The following is an 18,196-nucleotide window of genomic DNA, read 5'->3' on the forward strand; positions in this document are numbered from 1 at the left end:
GGAACTTGAGAGTTTGTAGAAGGTAGAAGGCATGGCCTTGATCGTCGATTATAACGCAATGGAGTGGTTTCTCAAAGTCAGGGTCTCAATAAAGGAGTTTGAAGGCACCTCTGTAGAGAAGCCATTATTATCAATAAGTTATCATTATGATGCTGACGATCCATGAAGTTGGGCATTTCATGATTTCTTGTCTTTTCCTTGCAAACCAGTCAACAGTTGAAGCTCTGAGAGCTAGTTAGTTTCCCTCTCCAGCCTTAAGTCCGTAAAACCACTTCTTGGGCCCCGGTATCATGTCATTCCTTCCCCCACCCGCTTCTTGTCACTGACTCCTAAAGGCCAGGAGGACAGTATCTACCCTGTGGTCTTTTGCTCCCAACCAACTGCGAAAGACAGAAAATACCCTGATAAAGTCATCCTCCACTTAGGTATTAACTAATAATGCCTTCTCAGACAGTAATCCTCCGAATAGCTATCTGCATTTTAATAAAAGAGTAGTGACACTTAATGACCTTAAAAATTCATCGAGCGATAAATTCCTGGCACCATTCAGACAAATGGAAAAAATATTAAGGAAAAACATGGAAGTATTTCTGGCGCTCTTTGGATCACATTATTACTTGGTTGACTGTCCCACCCACCCTGGAAGTCAGAACAGGCCTACAGATAAACCAGAGACATGAGAACAAACCTTGAGTTCCCAGAAATCCCTGCTAAATCACAGTTTAGGAGGTCCTGGCACAGCGGGGGCCACTTTGAAATCACTAGCAGCTGACGCTGGCCACGTATTTAAGTAGAAAGTGGAAGAGCTTTCAAAATAATAGATTTCCCCATTCTGAAATGCAGTCCACATAGCAGCCCCTTTATCATTCATCATGGTCTTGTGGCAAGATTACTGATTATAAAGTCTGGAAATGAATAGGCAGGGATGGAGAAAATGTTGGAGTTGGTATTTCTTTAATGATTTAGGGATTATTGGCCATTCATTTTCAACTATTTGTAATTGAAGTCTTGAAATAATGGAATTTATTAGAGGAATGCCTCATTCACCCTTGTATAATGTGAACGTACCAAAATGGCACGTGTGGACTCATAAATCGTTTGTGTGCACAAAGGGGCAATACATCACTCCACCCCTCATTCACTCAGTGCGGGAGGGAGGAGAGGCATGGAAGTATGAGTTATAGCTTACTAGACAAAACCCCGTAACTTCACATTTTACATTTTCCAAGATGATTTTTATATAACCTTCATATTATTTATGCTTGCTGGTCACTCATGATAAAAGGCACTTTTATCATGAGGTTTTTTTTTTTTTAAAGCAAGGGGTTTTTTTTTCTATTATTTATTTATCAAAACACAAACGTTTTGGACAAAGTCATTTTCAGGCGATGAAACACAGATCACTGTCCTGGGCTCGGAGCAGTGGGCCTGGTCGTCTGCACGAACTGTGTTGAATTAGGTGTATGGTCTCTAATATACCAACCAGAAATGATAAATGATAAAATCAAATTAAATTGTTTCTTTGTGGGGTGATTTTATGTTTAAAGCAAGGACAGCATAACTTTCTTATTGAAGCTGTTAACGAGAAATTCAGTTATTTTTAACCACTGCAGAGCGCAGACATGTTTTGTAATACATCTGTTTTAACTATCTGCCTTAAAGCATCAGTTGTCCAGAATTAATTCTGCCTTTTACTAGTAAAAGTATTTTTTTATTCCAACTCTAAGTTTGTAGGCTGATTGAAATGCCAATCCACTGGGATTAATATTACACCTGTGTGAGCCCTGAATCCTGGAATTTCTGTCTTAAGCGAATGTTTGTAAAGTATCACACATGCTATGTGAATATCACTTAAATACTCATGAAAAATGATCTCTTTTATTTACATGGTTTACACTTGGGGTTCATTTCATGTGTTTAACTTTTTAAATTTTATGTTCAAGATCTAGATCCTTGCTACTCAAAGTGTCTTAGGGACCAACAATAGCAACATATCTTGCGAACTTGTTAGAAATGCATGTTCTCGGGTTCCATCCTACCCCATCACCCCCACTGCAGAACCAGAGACTGCATTTTCACAAGATCCCTACGTGACCTGTGCACAGACTCAAGTCTAAGAGCCCTGCTCTAAATAGTTTTGGGTGGTAGATGGCATTTTAAAGGAGCTAAGAATCATTAATGAGTCTCAACAGGTTACTTAAGAGGCAAAATAATAATAATACTGCATTAACTAATTTTTTGAGCATTTAATGTATTCCAGACATCATACTAGCTCGATGCTTTTCTCATGCATCACCTCATTTGGGCAACAGGAAAGAGGAGACTCTTTTTATGAGGATGGAGCAGCGATCTGGTAAATGGAAAAATTCAGGAATACCCTAGGTAGCATACGGTAACTTAGAGAAAAGGGCTAACCTGGAGTGGAAGAATTCAGGATAAGAACAGGTATAGTTTACGTATGGGAGGCGTATAGACTAGAGCAGAGATAATGGAGACGTGAATATCTTCCAAATGACCAGAAAAACATGTTACGGTAATGGATTCCGCCAGAGAGAGATGAGCTGCTTGGAAGTGACTTGCTAATGTGACTTTCACTCATCTTCTTACTTTAGAACAAAGGGTAAAAGATTATGTGGCATGTTTACTGTGTGTGCAAATGTACACATAAATGATATAAATGTCTGGTACTGTATATGGATCCAAGTCTTTTCAGTGGATAATTCTTAGAACCTTAATATTGGCAAAGAAATGTGTCATTTTTAATGTATAATCATGAGTGTTAATTGTTTTCTTTAAGGAATAGGCTTAAGTATAAGAGCCAGTGGAGGAGAGAATCCGTATATTTGGGGATTGAGAGGAACTAGTTCCTTAATCTTGATCCTGACCTGACACTCACCATAATAACTGCTAACTGTGATGAACTAGTCTGTTAACAGGACTAGTGTTACTGGTATGTTTCATAGATTTTTTTTTTCTAGTGGCACGGAAAACTAGTCTTAACAAAGGGCTTTCTGAAATAAGGGAGAGTTGATAATGCATCTATTTGCATTAGTTTTTTAGCGGGTTGGATTATCCTTACTCTAGTAGGAACAATTTTTATAAATTTACAGGAGACCCTGAACAATTCCCATTAATGTCATTAGAAGCCACTACCATAATTCTACTTCTCTGGAAATAAATATAAAATGGCAAGTTACCTGGGTAGTAATACGATAAATGAGAATTATATTAGTTACGTTTTGCTGCATAATGAATTATGCAAAAGCTAAGCAACTTAAAACAACAAACACATATTATTTCACAGAGGGTCAGGAATCCATGTTGGGCTTGGTTAGGGGTGTGGTGTGACTCAGGACTTTCATGAGGTTGCAATCAAGCTCTCGGCTGGGCTGTGGTCTCATTTAAAGGCTCTTCCAAAGGGGATCCAGTCCAGGATCTTTTTATAATCTGATCTTGGAAGTTACCTTCCATTGCTTCTGCCACATTCTATTCATTGGAAGAAAGGGGGGGGGGGGTTTAGGGGGGCTGTTGGCGGGATACATTGGGAGTTCAGGGTTTGCAGAGACACACTACTATATATAAAATGGATAAACAACAAGGACCTACTGTATAGCACAGGGAACTATATTCGATACCTTGTAATAATGAAAAGGAATATATATATATATAATATATATTACTGAATCACTATGCTGTACATCAGAAATTAACACAACATTGTAAACCAACTATACTTCAATTAAACAGAAACAAAAACAAACTACCCAAACAACATATAGCTTCACAATATAAGTGCTACCAAAAAAAAAAAAAAATCCAACAGGATTTAATGAAAAAGAACAGCAAGACCAGAAGGAGAGACCTTGCTATAATGTAGATAAGGCATTTAGAGAAGAAATCACTATAGTTATAACATGTGACCTGAAATGCAAAGAATAAATAGGCTTCTTAGCAAACTAAGAAAAAGAAGAAGAAATCCGCTAAGTCCAGCCCATACTAAAGGGAGAGGATTACACACAGGAGTGTGAATGCCAGCAGGTGGGATCACTGGGGGCTGACCACAGTGACCACAATTGCTTTTTGCCTCCTTTTTGCTTTCCTATTTTCTTACGTGTTGATTTTAGACAAGTATGACTTGTGTAATAAGGAAATAAAATTGTTAAAGGCAATAAAATTCAATTAAAGAGAAGGTATTCTTTCTCTTTTCTCAATTTCTATCAGAAAAGTCACTCCTCTTTGGAGCTTTCTTAGTAAGACAGGATTTATTAACGACGTTCCTGGCCACTATTAGATCATGTCACGAATCTAAGTTTGGTATCATTAACCTAACGGGGTTTTGTATAGCCTTCAAATGTTTTGCCCTGAAAAATGGAAATAGCAACCCCAACCCTCCCCAACTCCCACCCCGGTGGTAGTATGAACATGTCCATCTTTCTCAGCTGCCTAACAGGCTCCTTCTTGCTCTGTCCTTAACAGTATGCTCGAGAGCTCCAACCGGCTTGACGAGGAGCACCGGCTGATCGCCAGATACGCGGCAAGACTGGCGGCCGAGTCCACTTCATCCGTAAGTAGTTTGGGTGAAAGGATGTCCTGTTCATCGTTACCCTGATAGCCGGGGTGACAAGCACGGAGCTGAACAGTTGCCTGCAGTACTGTCTGCAAGACCCAGACACGCTCTGGCCGCTCCCGAGCTTCACTGCTCAGCTATCGTCCTGGTAGAGCACGAATCAGAGCCCAAAGTGTTCTGTTCCAGCAGTGCTGAACCAGCCCGACGCTTGATTTCTCCGCATAATTCCTCATCAGTTACTCTAAAGAGCAAGCGATGATTCAGGCCCACAACTGGCTCAGATAACTTTCTGCTTTTATCAGTATGTAAAATATATACAAGAAAGAGAAAATTATGTCGTAAACTCAAAAGAAGATCCTGCACAGCATGTCAAAGCTGCCACAGGAGACCATTCAGGACTCAACATTCTTCTCCAGCAACACACATGGTTTCCTTGTTAAAAGAAATGCTAATGATGGATGGATTGTACATTGTCATTCTAAGTAAAGTGAGCCTGGAAGAGAAAGAAAAATGCCATATGATATAACTTATATGTGGAATCTTAAAAAAAAAAAAAAAGATGCAAATAAACTTATTTACAAAACAGAAACAGACTCACACACATAAAAACAAACTTATGGTTACCAGTAGGGCAAGGGGGTGGGAAGGGATAGATTGGGAGATCAAGATTTGTAGATACTAACTACTATATGTAAGTTAGATAAACATCAAGTTTCTACTGTAGAGCACAGGGAACCATATTCAACATCTTGTAGTAACCTATAATGAAAAAGAATCTGAAAACAAATACATGTATGTGTATGTATGACTGAAACTTTATGCTGTATACCAGAAATTGTGGCACAACATTGTAAACTGACTATACTTCAGTCAAAAAAGAAATGCGATGAAAAACAATAGAAAGGCCTTTCTGAAAGCCAGAACTTTACCAAGTTTAAATATTTCCTCCAGTTAGTTTTCTGTCAATTAAAAAGCAGGTTGAGTTTCTCCATAGCTTGCGCAACAGCAATGGGTGCTAGCTTTTAAAGCCTGGCATTCTTTGGTAGAAAGGTTAGTTGTGATTTTTTTGAATTCATTTTAAAAACAGTAAAAATTGACCTCGAGGAGTTTCTATAATGTACTGTAGAATAAAGAAAGCAAGGCACAGGGAAGTCTATGTAATTGATGCGGTTTTTATAAAACTGTATCAAATGGGGGTAGTGGGTACAGCTCGGTGGAAGGGTGCATGGTAGCACGCACTGGGTCCTGGGTTTCAATCTCCAGTATTTACATTAAAAATAATAATAAAAAAATTTTTTGAACATACAGTTATTACTGGTATATTACAGTGATGTAACAGTAGTTCTAGAGAAAGTGTTACCTCAGCCGTGAAACCTTTTTAACCCCACTTTATTAAAAGAATATTTGCAAGAAGGGAACGGCTCCCCGAAGACTTCAAGTCAGAAAGCTCAAAAACAACTTTTCCTGTGTTTTATGTATTTGCCTGCCTAAGAATTCTGTTCTGCTTTCCACCACATATGGATCTGCTCCAGATCCACAAAAGAACTCGGTCCTTAGAAGAGGAGTGGCCATTTAATTTTATGTACTGGCTTTATTGTTTTGATGGAAGTGGCTTCTTCCTTCTTGTCTGCGCATCTCACGACCCCCGTCTTCTCAGACGCAGGTTCCCCTTTCCAATATTAAATAGTGTTAACCCTGTATGTTACAGCAGCCGGCTCAGCAGAGAAGTGCTCCTGACATCTCCTTCACCATTGACGCAAACAAGCAACAAAGGCAGCTGATCGCAGAGCTAGAAAACAAGAACAGGTAAGGCCCTTTGGCCGTGCTGGCTTTCTTGATCCAAATATGCGTTCATTGATAACCTAGAGTCATGCTTTAAAACACCCAGGTTTTTTCACCCTGTGTGCATAGTCAGGGGAAGCCGTCTGGAGCCAGCAATGCTGGCTTCTGAAAAGCTAATCTTTCCATTTCAGATCTTCAGAAACTTCACAAGGGGAAACAAATATTTATATATTTCTGAGATGTCAATGCAGTTAATGTTTTCTCCCTAGACAGTCTTATTTCCCTTTTTCTGACACACTTATTTTGGTTAAGGAGCCATCTAATGCAGAAGGGCCCTTCTAGGGGCTGGGGGGAAAGTATTTCAGCCACCCAGAGACAAGTAGAAGGCTCGCCAGGCGGGGGGGGTCCCCTGAGGATCCCAGACTAAAGAGGCATTTGGAGTGACACCACCATCAACCAGTTGTTCAAGCCAAACATTGCCACATCCAGTTCATCAGTAGGTCCTCTCTTTGTTCAACACAGGGTGACTCACAGTCTGCGCCCCATAGGCAGGTGCCCAAAACCATCCACTTCATCTCCACCATTACCACGCAATCTCACCTGTCATTTTATAAAACATAAATCATGTTATTTCCTGTTCAAAATCCTCTGATGATTTTCCATCACACTTTGTGGGTTTTTCCTTAATTTTTATTTATTTATTTATTTGTTTGTTTATTTTTAATGGCGGTGCTGGGGATTGAACCCAGGACCTCATGCATGCTAAGCACACGCTCTACCACTTGAGCTATATCCCCACCCCCACTTTCCATCACACTTTGAATAAAACTCACCCCTCTTACCATGATCAGCATGTCCTCCCTGACCTGATCCCTGCCTCCCTTTCCAGCCACAGCCCACCTTGTTCGTTACACACCTGCTTCTTCCTTCCTTCACAGCCTTTAAAGTCCTGGTTGTCCTCTCAGCTTAGAAAGCTCTTCCTCAGGGTCTCCGCATGATGGTCCCTTGTCATCGCTCAGGTCTCAGCTCAAGTGTCAGCTCCTAAAAGCCCACCTATCTAATCTTTACCCACTACCTCCTACCTGAGGAACCACCCTCTGTTACATCCGTGTGTGTGTGTCTGTGACATCACTATCTGAAAAAATAGCTTATTAGTGTGTTTCCTTTTTATTGTATGTCTTCCCTGACTGATATGGAAGTTCTTTGAGAACAGAGCCCATGCCAAATAGCCCCTTGGTTCCTGAGCCATGCCTGGTGCACTGTAGAAGTTCAGTAAATACATACTGAGTGAGAAAAAAATAAATAGCTGAGTCAGATCTCAAACTCCATGCTGAGTAAGCCCCGCATGGGAACAACTTGTACATTCTATGTTTCTTAAAACAGCACCCAACTATCTTAACACTAATCTCCTTTGTAAGCACTGATGTCACTTCTGAGATCAAACTGGTAAAGGGGGGAGGTTGTGATCACAGTTTCATGCCTATAGAGTTGGACCTGAGAATTTGGGGATAAACGGTCAAAGTATTCTTTAAAGTTCAGTAGGAAAAAGTTAAAAGGAAAGTACAGTTTTGGTTGACACATTTTTATATTCTTAGGGAAAAAAGACTAAAGCAAAAACTCAAAAGCTCACAAATAGCTTATCTGGGTTGCAGTGTTGACCGCCTCTCCCGCCTCTCCCTTAAAGCACTCTGTCTCCCCTGTTAATCCTCTGCTTCCACTCAGCCTGGGGTCTTGAGGGGACATTGGGACTTCCTTTAAGGAAATACCGCAGGAGTGTCCGCCTCCCTGTGGGACTCCAGAACCAGCAAGAAGCCCCGTGACTGTGCTGACGGCCCCGTCTGTGCCATGCTGCGACTCTCGCTGCTTGTTTCTAGGACGTTTGGGGATGGCACTCTCTGAATGCACGTTTTTAGACCCAGGGAGAGAATAAAGCAATGGGATTGAGAAGAGCTGACAGGAAGAGAGCTTCCTCCTGTCCCTGAGTTATTTCCCTAACCCATTCGTGAAGAGCATCCAGTCCACCCTGAACTCATCTCTCTAAGCCAGCAGCCTTCAGCCTCCCAGACCCCCAGAACCACATCCCAGAAGCTCATCCAGGTCACCTTCCTGCCCCATGGAGATCACCCAGGGATCCTATGATCTCCAAAGTGCCAGTTAACCCCATAATCAGATCTCTGGGCTTCTGGGGAGGATACAGTTTCTCATTTTATTTCATGGCTGCCCTAGGTAATTCATGGCCATTTCAGCAATGCCCTTTAGAAGATAATGCTTCTTTGTAGCATCCTTAGAGGAGCCAGTTGATGTTAGTATTAGAAATAGCAGGACTCTTCACATTACACTGTATATTTCACAGACTGCCTAGGCTAGACCTGTCAGGATTTCTTTTAAAGGGAGTTTTCCACTACAGAACACCAAAGGGGACCAAGAAAAAGTTGAAAACCACTGAATTATACCCTGAGAGGTGTAGTGACCCACTGGTCATTAGCTCCTTGAATCTGGTGTGTTTGTGAAGCCAGAGGTTGTAAATCAGCCTTTCAGATGAGAAGCCATCGGCCCCCTTGCTCACCAAGTTCACCTTCCATCCTGGGCGCTTTGTTCTGTCTTACTGGCTCTTGTGCATTTCGCTGGAGGGGAGACTGACCCCTCCCCCGAGAATCTGTGACTTGTAACCTTGCTTAATGGGTTCTAACTCACTTAGGGATAATGTGGCTGGCATCGGTCACCTATCCTTTCTGGCCGGCCTAATGTTCACCTCAACGGCAGGGCAGCCCAGCCCCCAACATCAATAATAGAGTGACATGTCTCACCCCTGACAGGGGTCACACCAAGAGCACTCATGCCACAGACTCAATTATAGCAAATCCTTTTAAAAGCACTTTTCTCCTAAGGCTGCCCTCGTTGAAATCCATTGTGAAGACTGGAACTGTTAAGAAAAAGAGAAAGAATGTGGCCTCACTGGGGGCTTCTCCGATAAATTCAGTGAGAGGAGTTTCATTCCTGGTGAGAGAATGGGGTTATTTAGTTTTGTAAAATGAGCACCATTTATCCTTATTTTCCTGCCAAGCACCTCTTACTTGGTAGCTGCAGGGACTTTACCACGTCGGGCTGTGATCATAAATCAAAGGAAGATTCATTTTTGTCTCTTAAGCAGTGCACATTTCAAAGTTGAACACATTAGCGCGGCATTCTATTACTTACTAGTGCGATGATGAGGTCCTGGTGAGAACCTTCAGCCTGAGGGCTCCGGTGACATACTGCCGAGTCTTCGTGGTTTGGATGTCCTGGAGATGAAGGTGGTGTCCCCACACCCTCAGCACCCAACTAGCTCCAGTCAGCTCGGTTGGTTAGTGAGGGGTGGCTCTGCTTCAGGACATAGGGTGAGCCCTGCTTCCTTGGCTCTGACGGCCCTGATCTGCTCGAGATGCTCTCTGAGTTAACTGACCGGCTTTCTTACCTTCCTCCTCTCTCCCAAGAGAAATCTTACAGGAGATCCAGAGGCTTCGGCTCGAGCACGAACAAGCTTCTCAGCCCACGCCAGAGAAGGCGCAGCAAAACCCCACTCTGCTGGCGGAACTCCGGCTCCTCAGGTAAGGAAAGGCTCCCCAGCATCCCAGGAAGGACAGGTGTTTGAGATCTTCACGGAAGCCTCCCAGTGTCCACCAGAACACTGTCCTCGCCCACTCTGGTGGCTGTGGTTTGGCCTTTTTTTTTTAATAGCACACACCTCGTGGCTGAGATCTGGGGGGCTCGGCGGGGAGGCTGTTTGTATTTTATTTTTTCCTTTGACACAAAGAAAAGGAAACAGCATTCCTTAGCGCCAAAATAAAATGTTTCCCTGGGGAAAAAAATTTTTTTATAGTGCACTATTTTTTAATTGAAATATACCTGATGTACAATAGTACGTATACAATATATATTATACAATAATGGTGTGTGATATAGTGATTTATAACTTTTAAAGGTTATACTCCATGTATAGTTATTATAAAACATTGGCTATATTCCCTGTGTTGTACAATACATCCTTGTAGTTTATTTTCGACATAATAATTTGTACCCCTTAATCCCCTACCCCTATGTGGCCCCTCCGTGCTTCCCTCTCCCCATTGGTCACCACTACTTTCTTCTCTGTATCTGTCTCATGGGAAGAAGTTTGAACTCAACTCTTTTTCGTTATCTGCACTAACAACAGTATGTTTATGATAAAAAGTGATCAACCAAACAAACACGTAAACAACTAAAGAATCATCACAGGTTTTGAAATTTACAAACTTACCTGGGACCCATAAGTTTTCTCTAAATCTTGGTCCTTGATAGCTTCACATACCTGCCTATCTTCTGGTTCTACCAATGAATGTAAATGCCTGGTGTTATCTAGTCTGTCATCATGAAAGATCTGAGTTGGGAAGGACCTAAGAAGGTCATGTGGTTCAACCCCTGAATTTCAGGGCACTTCTCAGAGTCGGACGAGGGGAGAGCAGTGGGATGTGGATGAGAATTGCGGTTCCTCCGCTGTGCCCACGTGTGGACGGAAAGCCACGCCGTGGGCTCCACGTCACACTTACCACCACGCCCTGAATACGGCACATAATTCTAGCCTGTCTGTGCAGAAAACAACACAGACATAAACTCAAAGACATTCCCCCGTGGAAATGTCCTATTTCTCAAGACACTTGTACTTAGCAAGTATGACATTCTTTCCATCTTTCAGTTTGAGTGCCAAGTATTTTTCAGGTGTATCTAACTCGGAGGCACACTTTTTGCAGTAAATACGGATGCCTCTTTTCAGAAACCCTTGTCAGAATTAGGGTGCCACTTACTTCCTCCATACAGAGAGACTAAAGGAAGCAGGTTCATTATGGCTATATTTGGATTTTCCCAAATCCCTGCTGATTATAGTCAGGGATGTTCCTGGGAGTTCCACCCTAGCCCTGCTCTTTGGACATGTTAGCATCTGGGGACTCAGCCCACCTGGCCAGGCCGCAGGCGCTTCCTCTCAGCTGGGATCCAGCCTCCCAGGTTCATGTCCCTGGCTGGAGACGCTAACCCACCAAAGGCTTGAGTTATAGAAAGGAGATCTGCAGAACTGGTAGCTTGTAGAGAAGAGATCACATCATACTTTAGAAGAATAACAGAATTTAATGGAAGAAACGTCGATTCTCCCTGTTCCACCTATGTGATTTCTGGTCCTCCCTTCAGAGGGGTGTATTAGAAATCCTTGCACATTCCATGACACCGTCACCCAGAAGGGATGAAAATAGAAAAGAAGGAAAAAGTGATGTTTTACACCCTCCTCCTTCTCAAAGGCATATAAAAGTAAATTACTGCCTGGAAGCATCCTTTGTCAAATAGGATTACGTAGGCCCTCCGGACTCACAAGTTAAGGAAGTGGAGTCTAGTGTACACAGAAATATAACGGAATAAACCAACTTGGAAATAGAATAGTCATTTTCATCTATACCTCAGGGCACCCTGTCTCTGCCTGGAATGTTCTTTACATCTCTTCCATTGGTCACCCCACTCTCACAGAATTTGTGGTCTGACAGGAAAATGACATAAATCAAATAATCACACAAAGAAGAATATAATTCTGAACTGTGAAAAGTGCTCTAAGTAATCTTCCTTTAAAAAAAAAAAGACGTAACTATCAAACCTGCTACGTCAGTCAGAAGAGGCTACCAGGAGGAAGGATTGTTTGAGTTGAAGCGTGAAAGCTGGGAACACAGGGGATGGGGATTATGGATGGGGATTACGGACAGGGACGGGCGTGGGAGCAGCTGCCGGAAGGGGCTCCGGGAGACAGATGCTCTGTGCACAAAGACCAAATGGCAAGAGCACATCTGGCACTTTTTTAAGAACCAGAAGGTTTATAGACCTAGAATGTAGTGAATGAAGGGGTGCCTGGTAAGAGATGGAGCTGAGGATGTAGGTGGGAGTAGACCATGATGCTATGTGGCCATCCAGACCAGCTTGAGGATATTGCTGTCAATCCAACAACAGGAAGCCCTTGAGGGATGAGAGTTACATATCGAGCTAGACCAGTGGATTAGCTTGTCAGGTCAGACTCACCTGCATCAGAGATCGCACCCCAGTACTGAACATTGCTAATCATTTTAAGAATACGGGCAGGCAGGAGGCACAGGCAGAGAGAGGTCTGGAACATTCCATGTAGTTCCCCAGGTTTTTTCTTCCCCTATTGAATGGAGTTTCTGAGGAAATTTTGCAAGGTGATCCAGCGAGCCTTTCCACCATATTGACTTCCACCAACCATGCAGAACTCACTGTCTTCTCAGTTTGTCCTTATTTTTATTACACGCTCACCAGCATTGTTTTGAACTTATGTTTCCGTCTCTCACACCCAAGGACCAAAACTGTGTCCCCCTCATTATTTTATTTATAGTGTCTTAAAACAAAAGTGCTGAATAGATGTCTGTGGGATGAAGAGATAAACTGCAGAACCAGTGAGACAGCTAAAGAACTGTGTTTGCAAAGACAATATCATCTTCTATGATGAAGAAAACATTCATTAAACCTGCAAAGCAACTTCACACTACAAATCTTGGGAAAAAACAAGTATAAATTTCCATAGCTACCCCTTGCCTTAAAAATAAGCATCATTGTCTATACCCCAAAAGTTGCATTCTTTTCAGTTCACATGAAATTATTCTTTGAGAAAACTTATTAATATAAAGTGATTTTCTTGTTTCACCAATAAAAATGAAATTATAATTTCTGATGCAAGTCTGTGGTTTCCAGACTTGAATTTCATTAAACCAGTTTTTAAATTTTTTTTTATAATATTGGGGGAAACAACATAAAGTTGAGTACTTTTTGTTTTACCATATGATGACTTTTTTTTAAAACTACCATCATCTGTTATCACAAGTTTCATGAGTGGCAGTATGTTTTTTAACTTTTTATTCTGAAAAAAACTTAAGCCTACAGAAGAGTTGTAAGAATATCACAATGAATTTCCTTCCATGCTTCACAAAGAGATTGCAAACATTTTGCCACGCCATTCTCTATCTCCCTATATATGTTTATATATATAAATTACGTACACATTTTTGATTAGCAGTTTGAGAGTAAATTGCAGACATCATAACCCTGTACCCCTAAATACTTACGTGTATAGTTTCTAAGACAAAAAAGAAGATATTCTCTTATATAACCATGGTACCATCATCAAATTCAGGAAAGCTAATATTACCATTTAATATCGTTTAATATACAATACATATTAAAATTTTGCCTATTATCCAAACACTGTCCTAAAAGAAAGTAGGTTTTTATGCACATGAAAAATTAGAAATAATCTGACAGCATTTCAGAATGTTTAGCTCTGTGGAAAGAAAATCACTTGTTTTCTCATTTCTCCTTGGAGGCTACACCACAGATGTGTTATCAAACCCACATTTGGTAACCACTGGTGTAAACACTTATAGAATATATTATTAAATTAATGGGTTTTTTTTAAAAAATTGAATTCAATCAAGTGCATAAAAGAGTAAATGTCATGTTTTGAAAGAATACTACCATAAGATAAATGCACAAATAAGGTTTTTTTCAATGTTGATTAATTATACTAGTATCAGCAAAGTTTTTCTGACAGTTTTTGGATGCCTCTTAATATTTTTTACCTACAATATTAGAAGTTTGCTTCAACCTTCTTCTCAAAGTGCTCTTATGATCAAAAGACCAAAAATTACAGAGCAGTAGCTAGAAAAGAACTGGAAATAAATCAGAAACATTATCCAGCCTTCTACCAAGTCTACTGAGAGGATGTAGTTGGGACACTATGTGCAGACAAGGGCAAAGGAGAAACAGATAATGGATTTGTCATTGAAGAATATTCTTGAATTGGGCAAGACTCTCAAAATTACAGTGCTGCAGACTAGAAAGACAAAAGACTAAAATAAGATACCATTAAAGTCTATAAAATTATGATGTTCCTTGTCCTCAGGATTCAGAAAAGAGGCAATTATAAAGGGAATCAAAGGAAGGATTACTCTGGGAATAAGCTTTAAGTGGCAATAAAAGCCTAAGATATACATATATTCAAGAAGAGTTGAGATGTGTTTATATATTTTCAATTCATAATTCATTATAGAGAAAGCCGATATGAAAGCAAAGTAGAGATGTCTCTCTTACATCCAGAGCCTGTCCTCCCACAGAATATCTTGCAATTGGATGAGTCATTGACCTAACTCAGTGTGACATTTTTATATTGTCAGTGTTCCATTTCAGAGTCCCTGCTGTAGCTCGACTTAATTCTGTGTCTGTGCCATTGAGACTAGGCACGTCCATTCATTAACATTAACACATACATGGTTAAAGCATCCACACATTTTTTTAAAATGTAAGCTCCAATATTTCAAAATCAGAGAGAAGCCTTTGGGGCAAGGAAAAAAGTTGCATATATTACTTTTTCACTAACAGTCATGAAATAATAGATTTGGAATTGATTTGGGAAGTACACCTCTACTCAAAAATGTGAACCATTAATATTCTCCACACCATTTTATTTCTTTTCCCTCCTTGGAAGATATTTTTGGTACCTCTAGTGTCAACATACAGGATAGAATACAGATTGTCCTTCATGGTTTTCATTCTCGCTGACAGTTTAATAGAAGCTCTGCAAGCAGAACAAAATTAGACACAAGCCTTGTAGATTATTTTCAGTTAGAATAATTGTGTAAGAACTCCTTTATTCTGACTTCACTCTCTGAAGCCAAACCCAAACCAGAAAATTTAGATTGACTATAAAAACCATATACCATGAATATTTCACCTCTGAAAGGCGCCACCTTGCATACCAAGAATTGAAGAGGTGAAAAATGTACTTCTCTTAATCTTATTTCCGTACATACTAAGGTGACTGGTATTTTCTGCAAGATTTACGAAAGGGTCCTTGGGTTTGGAGCATCTGTGGGATTGGCCTCCTTCAGGGACAGTCTGGTTTTTGTTTGTTATCTGAAGGGGACCCAGTGGCACAACACAAGGCCCATGACATAATATGTGTTCAGAAAAGATTTCATTAAATGGTTAATTCAGGGTAGATGGGGGAAATACCCAGTAAGAGTTTAATTGTTTTAGTATGAAGTTTAACAAACAGACATACACCCAAGCTGTAATTGTTCATTTATCTGACACCATTTCCCTACCTGGAAACCATGTCAAAGATCCAAAGATGCCCTTTTTCTAGTGGTCCACCAGCACCACGAGATTGGAACGTGTGCTTAGCAGTGAGTTGAATGCTGTTTCTGATAACAACTGCTTCTTTCTTAGACAGCGCAAGGATGAGCTGGAACAGAGAATGTCTGCTCTCCAGGAGAGCCGGAGAGAGCTAATGGTCCAGTTGGAAGGTCTCATGAAGCTACTAAAGGTAAGATACTTCAAATAAATGTTTCTTAGACTTAGGACTGTGGCATTTGTTTAAACAAAAATGCACATAATGTGCAATGGTTTTTCCAGTTACTATCGTGTGGTTTCCTCCAAAATGTGATTTCAAACTCAGCCATAGGATCTTTTCTTAGACACATCAAATGATAGCAGTCAATTATAGGGCTCATTCGCATCCATTTCCTGGAACCAGACTACTGAGGACCTTCAGGGGACAACTTCTTGGCTTATTTCCAGTTCCTTATGTCCTTCGAAGTAATAAAACTGGATTTATTCAGAAACATTTTACATGTAATTGCCTTCAGCAGTTCTGACTAAATTGAACAGAAGCTAATGTCTAATTCAGGAAATGAAGATAAAAGCATGAAATAATTTTGGTGATTATAGTTTCATTAAGAGGAGTGACTTTGTTAATTTCAGTAAATTTGATCAAATCTGTGTGGCTTTTAGCAGCAAGTCACATAATGTCTGTGGGTTTCAAATGCAAACTGTAAATGGGCAAATCTCCATACTTTTCTGCAGGGAGAGGGCGATTTCTGGACATCCTCTGCGGAGTGTTGTAATCTCTGATTCTCACTGGGAAGTGGCATTCTTCCTGTCACAAATCCTTATTCCCTTTTTCAGTTAAAAATTGGTCTAAATTACATCTCGAATCAAAAGTAGACTAATTATGGCCACATGTCCACAGCTGCCCCCCACAGAGGCTTCAGTGCTCTGTGGTCAGCCTGCCTGATGTAAAAATAAGCATGAACCAGTACGGATCGGAATGGTGACATTGCAAAGGCAAGAACTAAAATTCTGACAGAATGACAAGAGCAGAGTCTCTGAGACAGCTCACTTGTGGGACAAGATGTCCTGCCTTTCAGTCCGTGGGTCCCCCACATCCCTGACTCCCCATCATTTATTGTTTCTGTATTGTTCTTTCTTTCTTTCTTTTTCTTTTCTTTTCTTTTCTTTTCTTTCTTTCTTTCTCTTTCTTTTTTTTCTTTTTTTCCTTTCCCTTCCTTCCCTTTCCTTTTCTTTTCTCTCTCCCTCCCTTTCTTTTATTTATTTTTTACATAAAAAAATTAAATTATTAACAAATATCTGTTGAAACCTACTGTGTCCCAGGCACTGAAGTAAGTGTAACACTGTTTTCTTTTGTTTTCTTTATTCTTTTTTGTTCCTTAGTCGACTTTTCCTGCCATCAGTGTTGGGAACGCTGTGTCTTTATTAAACCAAATTTACTTTTTATTGTACTAGACATGTGAAATGTAGAAGCCAGTTTTGTTGTACTGTCTACGTTAAGACAGGACTGGATAATGAATAACCGCTTGCTGTTTCTGCCCTCGTGTCTCATTTGGTGGTCCAGGAAAGCTCTTTCTGTTTTCCTTTCCAAATACACCAAAGGAAGAGGGCCAGTCGCATCTTTCCCTTCACTGAATGAGGAAACTGAAAACAGCCCCCTGGGTCTATACCTATAGCGTCTATCACTGTAGCAACGGGACAGGAGTCTATTTCCCACCAGCTGTCTGGGCATCAGCCTAGCCTAACTGAGCCCAGTCTATAGTGTCAGGATGTAGCAACAGCAGGATAGGGAGGGAAATCATGTTGAAAGATGGTTGGATGCACGGAGGAAAGAGAGGGGTCTGGAGTCTCAGATACCTAAATAGACTTGGAAGTCAAGCCTCAAGGTAGAAGAGGCTTGACCTGCTATCCAAGCCGTATTGAGGTTCCCCCACCTTCATTCACTGTGTACTTGCTTGTATTGGAACCCTGGGTAATCTAACTGTTATTGGTTCAATCTTTCTGTAGGAAGAAGAATTGAAGCAGGGAGTAAGTTATGTCCCCTACTGCAGGTCTTAACTAACAGTGGAGGGGCCTGCCGTCCTGCTGTTTTTCTCATTGCTTTTGCCTCTAATGTATGTTCATGCTTCAGTTTGGAAAGAGAAAAAAAAAATTACTAATTTGCTTCCTTTTCAATGTAGTGCTTGAATTGAGACGTATACAATTTAGCATTTTTTTGGTAACTATTACTACTGTCAGCATCAAAAGAAGAGCTATTACATCTTCTAGAAGAGGGAACAAAAACATTAATTTGTTGGAAACTTTTTAGATCTCCAGGGGTCTAGGTTTCAAGCCAGTCTCACGCTTTTCTGGGTTGTTGATCAGACCCTTCTCGTAATAGAAAGACACCCACCCCAGTTACACTAGGTAAAACCCACAGCACTCAGATGCTAACCTTGACATCTTCTCATGCTGAGAATATTCAGTTCAGTTTCCATTTTACTGAAAAAGTTATGGAACCTCTTTTTGTAAAAATCAGCCAATTACATCTCTTTTCATTGCATACTTATTAAGCCCTGCTCCCCGCTGCTCACCGTAAGGTGTCCAGTCTAATAAAAGAAAGACTATGCTTGGTAACTGTTCACTTCCTGTTGTTACGTTCTTCCCGAAGCAGAATCC

At 40.7% G+C, this 18,196-nt stretch overlaps 1 protein-coding gene across 17 annotated transcripts in view; it reads left to right on the forward strand.

The window, feature by feature from the left end:
- The window catches only part of DTNA (dystrobrevin alpha), a 293,850-nt gene that overhangs the window by 252,342 nt on the left and 23,312 nt on the right, over nucleotides 1-18,196 (forward strand). For 8 of the 17 annotated variants that reach the window (XM_032467215.1, XM_032467214.1, XM_032467222.1 and 5 more), the window contains 5 exons: nucleotides 4,477-4,564; nucleotides 6,276-6,373; nucleotides 9,823-9,936; nucleotides 15,638-15,734; nucleotides 17,546-17,566. In XM_032467215.1, the coding sequence (XP_032323106.1) occupies nucleotides 4,477-4,564; nucleotides 6,276-6,373; nucleotides 9,823-9,936; nucleotides 15,638-15,734; nucleotides 17,546-17,566 (418 nt within the window). The remainder of the gene's footprint in view (nucleotides 1-4,476; nucleotides 4,565-6,275; nucleotides 6,374-9,822; nucleotides 9,937-15,637; nucleotides 15,735-17,545; nucleotides 17,567-18,196) is intronic. The other 9 variants (XM_032467217.1, XM_032467231.1, XM_032467224.1 and 6 more) reach the window with 2 other exon arrangements.

Source organism: Camelus ferus, chromosome 24 (assembly GCF_009834535.1).
Source record: "Camelus ferus isolate YT-003-E chromosome 24, BCGSAC_Cfer_1.0, whole genome shotgun sequence".
Classification (NCBI taxonomy): domain Eukaryota; kingdom Metazoa; phylum Chordata; class Mammalia; order Artiodactyla; family Camelidae; genus Camelus; species Camelus ferus.